This window comes from Cyclopterus lumpus, chromosome 24 (genome assembly GCF_009769545.1).
Source record: "Cyclopterus lumpus isolate fCycLum1 chromosome 24, fCycLum1.pri, whole genome shotgun sequence".
Lineage (NCBI taxonomy): Eukaryota > Metazoa > Chordata > Actinopteri > Perciformes > Cyclopteridae > Cyclopterus > Cyclopterus lumpus.
Window position 1 is genome coordinate 8,354,712 of NC_046989.1, and position 9,430 is coordinate 8,364,141.

At 42.9% G+C, this 9,430-nt stretch overlaps 1 protein-coding gene across 1 annotated transcript in view; it reads right to left on the minus strand.

Moving 5' to 3' along the window:
• Positions 1 to 9,430, minus strand: part of LOC117727693 (tyrosine-protein phosphatase non-receptor type 14-like) — a 37,056-nt gene that overhangs the window by 11,489 nt on the left and 16,137 nt on the right. Inside the window, exons 4-13 of the mRNA XM_034528119.1 lie at positions 9,016 to 9,054; positions 4,388 to 4,485; positions 3,184 to 3,251; positions 2,683 to 2,753; positions 2,301 to 2,388; positions 2,069 to 2,157; positions 1,800 to 1,887; positions 1,522 to 1,604; positions 1,236 to 1,296; positions 598 to 676 (exon numbers count right to left, since the gene is read on the minus strand). Coding sequence (XP_034384010.1) covers positions 598 to 676; positions 1,236 to 1,296; positions 1,522 to 1,604; positions 1,800 to 1,887; positions 2,069 to 2,157; positions 2,301 to 2,388; positions 2,683 to 2,753; positions 3,184 to 3,251; positions 4,388 to 4,485; positions 9,016 to 9,054 — 764 coding nt within the window. The remainder of the gene's footprint in view (positions 1 to 597; positions 677 to 1,235; positions 1,297 to 1,521; positions 1,605 to 1,799; positions 1,888 to 2,068; positions 2,158 to 2,300; positions 2,389 to 2,682; positions 2,754 to 3,183; positions 3,252 to 4,387; positions 4,486 to 9,015; positions 9,055 to 9,430) is intronic.

Below are 9,430 nucleotides of genomic sequence, written 5' to 3' on the forward strand. Positions count from 1 at the left end.
AATAACGAACACATTTGAAAGAATTCAGAAAATTTCCCCACAGTAGTTAACCGACTTAGAACAGGAAAGATTTTGGAATATTTTCTTCCCACCTTGTGGTATGCATGTCATTCCTCTTTACTAAACAGATAGAGCATTCTCTCATGTGAAACTATCTCAAGCCCACAAGCCGGCAGACAAACATAATCTGCGTCCACACAAGCGGAGTGTGCTGAGGTCACACTACAAAATGATCCCACACCCACGCAAAGCAGCACACCCAGAATGTTTTCCCCATTCGTCACGTCGACATGAGTGAAGCTCTTCGGATTATAACGCCGACGGAGTGTGTGAACAAGTCAATGAAAGAGTGAGGCACAAAATGAGGTCACAGCACTGCACCCCAAACGTCGGGCTCCAATTGGCCGGGCGATTGTAAAAATAAAAATGGGCTGTGAGTCACACGTCTGGCGGGAAAAACACAATTAGCTCCATTGAAATGCTTCAGATATCATTAGGGAGGCCAACATCTTAAATCACACTGCGGTTACAGCAGTGAGCTGGAGGAGTTGAAATGACGAATACGTGCGTCTGTGTGCATCTGTGTGTTACACGTACCTTGGGAGCTCTGTGTGTCCTGATAATGCTCTCCATACTGGGAATGCATTGACTGGAAGTTACAGGACTGGGGCCGCGGCTGAATGAAGAAACACATTCAATGCAATTAGGAAAAAGCAATTATTTTTTATACTCCATTAAATTGTGCATATTGTATCAAGCTGCACATATTAAAAATGTCCCATTGCAATCTTTCCTAACGTAACAGGTGACTGTGACCGACTCTAGGGCTGTGGACTCGTCAACCACCAATGCCTGCGGTTCTGCAGACAGACAACTGAGCACTCAAGAGGACTGACTGAACAGCTATTGTGCCACATTTAGCCGAGCCATTGTCTGGCCAGCAGGGAGGGAGAAGCACAAATCACTGCCTTCATTGTCGCACCGGAAATCAGACCAAGCAACACCCTTGCAAACTTTCCAGCAACACCCACCACACTACCAAAGCATGTTAAAACCAAAGCTCCATGGCGCAATTAAGTGTGGCCCTGAGTGGGAGAGCAGGGTCAAATCTCTAACCGCAGCCCTTTCTGTCTTCGCTGCCAAATTCTCCCACTGTCCCCTGCCTTCTGGTCTCATTCAGTGTCAAACCAGTGATAATGAACCATATCAAAGCAAGCAAAGGCTGCCGACGGTACCAGAGATAGGCGATGGGTCCAAGTAGGTCTCCTCCTTATTGGTGCAGGTGAGTGAGTGGGCCTGACGAGAAACAAACAAAAAAATATGATTCAAACTCAAAGTACCATGTACCACAGCCAGTTCAAGATTAACACTATACATAACACTTTTTTTTTTTTGTAATAGAAACCTCAAAAGGTTGCCGATCTCTATTTTAAACATTAAATGGCAGATAATTCAGGTTATATGCGTTATAAGTGTTACGATTGGCCGTCTGCTGGCCTCTCCGGTGGCCTCGAGACTCACTCAGCACAGATCTTGTTCTGTTTGTAGAATTTGTGTCTGGCCGTGAAAAGACGAGCGATGTACTTGGCCATTTCCATATCCTCCTGCAGATAGGCACACGGAGAGAAAAACAAAGATATTTTGAATTAACACAGCAGATGTATTTATAGAAGATCAAGAACAAATGTGCCAGTGTATTTGTCTGTGTTTTGTTATTTAACTTCCAACTAGAAACCTTGTGTAAAGCGCGCGCGTGTGTGTGTGTGTGTACCGAGACCACCCGCAGACATAACACTCACCATGTGAAAAATGATGGTGTCGTCTCTGCTTGTTATCTCCACTGTGATGGCTGACTTGTTGTGCGCTATCGTACCAATGTCCTTCCACCTGTCACACACACGGAAACGCAAACAAATTTCACACAAGGATTGCATTTTCCCAACGCAAAATTCATCACTTTTACCTATTCATGCATTTGTATTAGCCCCGCTACCTCATGATCACTGATAGGATGAAAATTCATACAAGCTACACAAAAAAAAATATATGGATGGAGAAGGGTGCTTACTTGTGGAGCATGATGGATCTGCCATTTCTGTGTTTGACAAACACCCCAATGAAGGACACACCGATGAAGATATCGTTGGTGTAGTTGTCCTGTGGAAGAAGAAAGAATATCGTAAGGACTACATTCAAATAAACTGGTGTGTGTGTGTGTGTGTGTGTGTGTGTGTGTGTGTGTGTGTGTGTGGGGGGGGGGGGGGGGGGGGGGGGGTGGAGGTGTTCTGTTATTTATCTACCTTTGCAGGAAAGCTCTCCTGCCCAAAGCCGTCCAGTTTCTCCACCTCCTTGATGTACAGCAGCTCTGCCTCAGCAGTCTGCATTCGACTGGAAAGTACAGACACATATAGTACCTGGTACTTCATAGTCTCTGAACCTTTTTTTTTCTTGCTCTGTCTCACATGTTCACGCATGTACAAACACAAAAAAAAAAATTCAACTGACAGGGCGCCCTCATATGGTAGAGTGGGCACCCAATGTACAAAGGCTGAGTTCTTACTGCAACAGCCCAGGGTTTGAATCCTTTTCTACATGCCATCCCAACTCTAGCCTCCCTGTCTGACTGCATCATGAAGGCAAAGAAATACCCCAAAAACCCAGACAAAGGAAATAAAAGTGTACCAGTGACTCTTGTGCTCCTCGGCGACTTTCTGGGTCCACTCTTCGAGCACCTCGTCTCCATTCGGCCAGTTCTGAGCGAAGACAAAAGGAGTGAGAAAAACATTAGGCAGCAACTAAGAAAGAGATGGAGGAAGCGAGTATGAAAGGAAAGAGGAGCAACAGGTGATAATGGATTTATGACAGAGATGTCATGGGGAAGAAAAAATTAACTAACTCACTTAAAACACTGACTCGCTTTCACCGCCCTGTCAAACAGCTTTACATCTTAAATGTAGTCAGCGGTGTAGCAATGTACATCAGGTGGCTGGCAATGTAACAGAGTAATATAGTGTTCCAATAATGTAATACATTTGCTATCCACTGGATCTTTATTCCTCTCATTTTTCTGCCTGTCAATCAGGTATTCAGCGGGACAGAGGGAGGAGGTACACAAGAATGTGTGTAACACAGAAAGACACACACAGAGACACATATTTGAACAGTGAAGGTTTGAGGACTCACCACTGGGAAGAGCACATACTCCCTGAGGAAGTCCTGAGACATGAAATGCGTGAAGTCTCCAAAGTCAGCTAGAAAATACAAACACATACATTTTATTATCTTTGAGGGGAAAATACTATTTGAATGTCTATGACAATTTTTTTTATTTGCTGAAATGTACTGTCTGTTGTTGTGCTCACTCATATTTTAAGAGGTTAGAAACAAACAAAAATAAACTGCAGGGTAACATTCACACTGCAGATGGGATGAACATTGCATATGTTTTTGTTTGCCTTCATCTGAAAAGGTTTTATCTACATAGTTCATAAGATAAGGTAAAACAGAATACCTATCCGAAAGAAATGTATGTGCCAAAGATGTCAACACACGAATATAACATGGAAAGATAATAACAATCTTTCCAATTAATGTCAAGGTTATTTTCTTCTGTGTTCTACATAAAATATTTTGATACCGAGGCGGTTGCTGAATGTTAAATTGCTAGAGCAAAACAAGTGCTACTTTTATTGTGGCTAAAGGCTTATTTTTAAGTTGTTTGTAGAATTATATAACATTACGACGGAAGCAATGTGCAACCACATGCACATTTTGGGATATTTCTACTTTGGCCACAAGTCTTTTATTCAGAGTAACTAAAAAGTATCTAACTAATTAGTACACTACTAAACTCCCACCTGCACAACACCTCTATAACATTGTCAGTCCTCCAGATAGGGCCTTTGAGTACATCATAAGTACTGTTCTGCTGTCTGTCGGACAAAAGGAGGTGTAGCGGAGTATCCTCGCCTCCCGACAGATAAGCGTCTTCCTCATGCTACTAAGGCTAACCTTGGAACTAGCGATAAGCAAACTGTCTGTTTACATTCCCCCTGAGACACAGACAGCACCCAGGAACAAGACCGAGGAGATGGAGTGAGGGTGTGTGTGTGTGTGTGTGTGTGTGTGTGTGTGTGTGTGTGTGTGTGTGTAGACTGATACCAATGAACTCAAGTGGACTGGGCTCTCCCAGTGGTATGCAGCCATATTAGGTAGTGAAGTCAAGATGACCTGAGAAAGTGTGAGTTTGTGCTCACTCTTTCTCTCTTGTGCCGCCTGTCTCCCTCTGGTAGATAATTCACATGAGATGTTTGTTCGTGTGTGTGTGTGTGTGTGTGTGTGTGTGTGTGTGTGTGTGTGTGTGTGTGTGTGTGTGTAGGTGTCTTACCTTGCACTGCTAGGCCAGCTAGTCTGATCCCCTGCTCTACTGTGCAGTGAAGACGTCCATCCAACACCTCCTTCTTCACCTGCAGGTAATACTGATACCTAGAGAGAAAGTAGTAAGGAAAGACAGGAAGAAAGAAAGATAGAGAAAAGAAAGAAAGTGTTACTCAGGTGAGGCGATGTTAAGTGACACTGGCGTTAGCAATTTATTTGACTTCTTAGCCACGCCAGCCACTAACAGGCTCTTGGGATGGCAATGTCAGTCCACCACTTTGTATCAGACTGAAATATCTCAACAATCATTAGATGGGTTGTGATAACGTTTTGTGCAGACGTCCACGGTGGCCAGCAGAGGAGTCAAGTGCTAACTATACCTTGACATGTTTCTTTCAGTTGTGAAACATCTCAACCACTACTGGATAGATTGCTATGGATTTTCTATTTGTGAATTTATGACAAAATACAGGCACATTATTGACATTCCCATCGGTGTTTAGTGCAGAGGTTAGCATGCTAATACACTACATTATAATGGGGTTAGGTATCACACGTGCTACACATCAGCATAGTCACTGTGAGCATATTAGCATGCAGACGTTAGCCTTTAGCGGTGACTAAGTACAGCGTTTCGGAGTTGCTAGCGAGACTGAAGACTCGTAGACTTGCTGAAACTTCACACCACAGAGCCGTTCTACCAGCTAGCTAAAACTGTACAAAACATCTGACGAGCCGGGTGGTAGCACAGGCACTCTTAGTAGATTTCAGAAACAAACCAGAATTTGGTTGGTGGTTCATGTTATTCGTCCAGCTAGCCACACAGTCTCTGAACACCACTTATATACAAATTTGAGTTGGAAAACATGATGGATATCAGTTCAAAACATGTATCCAAAGAAAGTAAGAAGAGCGCAGCTCAAGGCGTTGCACATTAGCAACTGAAGGATTCCAAACATCCAAAGAGACACCACAGAGACGTACTCCTCTGCTTCTGGTTTGTACAGCAGAAAGTATGCGTCAAGACAGTATTGGCAACAGCGTTAGCCGTTGAAAACAATGCCAGAGAAGCCTGTTGCAGAATCCATGTGAGGAATGAGTGAATCACCTTTGTTTGAAAAAAAAAAACAGTGACTCACTTACAGCTTGAGAGGAATGCCAAATGTATACCAGTATGGGCTAAACAATACAATTTTTTTAGATCTGTACACTGCGAGCAAGTGACATGGAGCTGGCACTAAGAGGCTGTATCTGAGGTGGGACCAACTCAAGCTGGACAAAAGAGGAGTATTATAATTGCTGTGCAAATGTGAAGGGAAACTGGGGACTCTGTGCTGCGGTTTTGGACAGCGGTAATTTTGCCAAGTGTAAGCTGATATGATGACACAGTTCAGATTGTTGAGCCCACTTACATCTTTCCCATATTGTGGTAAAATGTCCCAAAACCCAGAGGCTGAAATACACTGAGCTCCTTAGGTTTCGGAGCTCCTTTTGTCCACTTTTAGCAGCAGTCCAACTGGATGTTTGTCCGTTGGAGAACAGAGTGGCCACACAGGAGGAAAGAGAGAATTGTCAGGGTGACCAGGCTCAGCTGTGTAAAAACTCGCACACCGTTTCCTGTTTGTTGCCATGGTGACCACCGGCTGAGTCTTTTTTCCGATGTGGGCTGTTAGACACCTTTTCTGATGTACGTGCGCGCGTGCACACACACACAGTCAGAAAGAGCTGTAAGAGTACAGAAACGTCTATGTGGGAACCACTGCGCTATACATGCTTAGTCATTCACTTGCTCTCACACTCAAACACACCTACTTTTGAGGTAATTCATCAACACATTTTCTTTCCTCAGTCATCTCGGTTGTAAAAGTAGCTCTCACCAATCCTCCCCTATTTAGCTCCCTGTGAACGGTCAATTTACCCTCATCGTTTCATGCCCTCCTTTATGTTCTTTACATCTTTCATGTTCATATTCTTCTTCAAATTCTCTCCACCAATACTTGTTCTTTTCTTTTTTGAGCTCCACTCAGCATACTCCCAGGCCTATAATCTGACCCCGCCCTCCTCCCTCACCCTGTCATTACACCCGTTGGCTAAGCTGCCATTCCGTTCCTGTGGCAACCCCCTAATTAGCCAACCCAAACCTCCACGGCTGCAGTAGTGGGAGGAGCCTGGTGTGGTATGGAGGGGGAGGAGCCTCGCAGGACACAAAACCCTTCAAATGATTGTGGACTTTGTTTTACAAACTCCCCATGTTTTCCCAGCACTCTCCGTATGGGGTCTGGGGAAATGTTGAGGTTGGTTCTCATTCTGAGGTCCAATGATAACAACATGATGGTGTGTTTTTGTGTGTGTGGTGTGTGTATGTGAGTGTGAGTGTGAGTGTGAGTGCGAGTGCGAGTGTGTGTACAACTAGGCCAACAATATGACCAAACATCTAGAGGAGGATACATTTTCAAACAGAAAACTAATTAGTTGGGAAGGAGTTGAAGGTTTTGATTGATTGACTGTCTCAAAGGTTGCGCAGTCTTGGAGAGCACTCTCAGAAATAAGGCGCGTTAATGATTTTTCTATATACACGTTTCAAAAGCTCACATATTTTACTGAAAGCCTTTTTCTCCATCTCTTGATTCAGTTGTTTTTTGCTATTTTTCTGGGAATGCAAAGTATAATAATGCAACAACTGATTGGTTGAACTTTTGCTCACTTCCTTAGTTGTTGTAGTAGCTACTGTCAGTTTATAAATATTTAACTGCAATGAGGAAATGTGTGTTCTTTTAGATCGTTTGAAGATCCACCATGACAACTTTTTTGTCTAGTCCTGATAATAACCCTGAATCAGCATGCATTTAAGTTCAGTGCAAGTTCAAAGTAAAGCCTTGAGTGATGCATGAGTCTTAAATCAACATTGAAAGGCGTCTGGAAAATGTTTGTGTTTCAAATTATCCTAACCACATATAAAGTCCACATGCTGCATATTGAAGGCTTCAATTACAAGAAGATACACATCCATTTGGAGAGAAACTACTCGATTTAAGTCAATGTGTCAATATTATACAAAAAATAAAAAACAATCCTGTCCTCAATTATGTTAATACTTTGCAGACAATGATCATAAGATAGATAGCCTGTAAAGGTACAGCCCTTATTCTCTTACAGGAATTTAATTACTTTAGAATCGTATCTAAAATCACTGAAAAATGGATTTGAAAAAACTTTCCTGAATACTTTGGAATCTGCATGATCTACAGAACACAATGTCAAATGTGTTTACATAACTATTTCTTTGTTAGTTCAGCTTGAAATTGATGACAGTAATTTTTCAGTGCTGAAACGCACATCTAAAAAACTGGGGCTAATGCAAAAAAAACTGTCTACATGGCTAAATACCAACAGAGATATGTGAGAAAATGGTCAAAGCAAATAAATTAACAGAACTTAATCAGGTTCTGGCCACAAAGGCAATCGCTTGTAAACCTCCATATACGTGTCCTCAAATATGTCCTTATGTTGACACACACCTGGCACGCATGTCAGCTTGACATCACCATGCTGTAATAACAGGTGAATATGCACACATAGACATGAGGTAGAGCTTTCCTCACTAAGAGTTACTTGTGACTTCCACCCTGGCAGAGTGCTCTGCTGGCACTCCAGGCAGCCACACAGGCACAAAGGGCCCTTTATATGCCCACGCATGTTCAAGCCTGCCTCAAGACATGCTGCCAGATGTCCAAGTGGCCCGGACAACAAGCCTGCAAGCATATGTGCATGCATGCGTGAATGTGAGTGCATGTGTGTACATATGCTTCAACCCCTCCTCCACCACCTCTGCAGTGGGATGACCCTGACCACCCCCTCAACCCTGGATGGGTCCAGACAGCTTGTGTGGGAGGCAGGAGGATTTCACTTTGAAATGTGTTGAATCAGCAAGGGGGCACAACAGAGTACAGCTGTGTGTGTGTGTGTGTGTGTGTGTGTGTGTGTGTGTGTGTGTGTGTGTGTGTGTGTGTGTGTGTGTGTGTGTGTGTGTGTGTGTGTGTGTGTGTGTTTTAACTAACTGAACAATGCTAGGATTTCAAGGCTGCTGGTGCCGCTAGCCTTGGGGGCTATTGAGGCCAGCTGGCCTTGCTCCGGTCAACAGCTCTCTGTTTAGTTTCCTCACTTTCTCTCTATGGGCCACTTTAACCCTCCTTCATATCAGTGAGACAGAAGGAGCAGAAGGTTTCAAACACACACAAACCTTCTGCACGATTATGTGTGTGTGTGGGTGTGTGTGTGTGTGTGTGTGTGGTAAATTGGATCAAATCCAAAATAGGTTAAAACAAAGAGGTGGTACATGATATCTACTTACTTAGTGAGTAGTACATAGGAGGTAGTCTGGGATTAGCACACAAATCAGTTTGGGGGTCAAACATGGTGCAACCCACTCCAAATGATACACCCACCAAAGCAGTGCAGTTAGTTGTGACCATAATGCCAGTAAGGCATACTCATTATAGGTTTACATTGACTATTTTGGCCAGAAATGCCCCCCTACATATTCTATTATGAAGTGAAAGGTCATCCACCAGTGTTCAACTACAAAAATAAAACTTTGTAAAAAATAAAAATAAATAAGTAGAGTTTTAGTGCACTTACCAGCAGCATTTATCCGCAGATAGCAGCATCCCCTTGTTTCTGAGAGACAAGGAAAATGTGTAAACTTAAAAATCTAAAATTAACAATTTTAGTGCAGTGGCTTTCCCTGATGTTGGCTAAGTGACATACTATAATAAATAACTCATCCGTCTTGTGAGCACAGACATAGACCAATGCCAAATATCTCAAAATGACAATCAACACAACATGCAGAGACTTTCTCAGACTCAAATTGGATTAAAATGTGTGTTGCAAAACATAGATAAACAATATAAAACTAAGTTTTTCCAAACACATAATCTGACTGTATATGAAGTGCTCCACACGTGTCTTGCAGCAATAACTGCAACTATGAGCTTAATTGCATTAAAGTCACAGAGAACAATGTTTACATGGGCCCCAGCTTTCCTGCAAT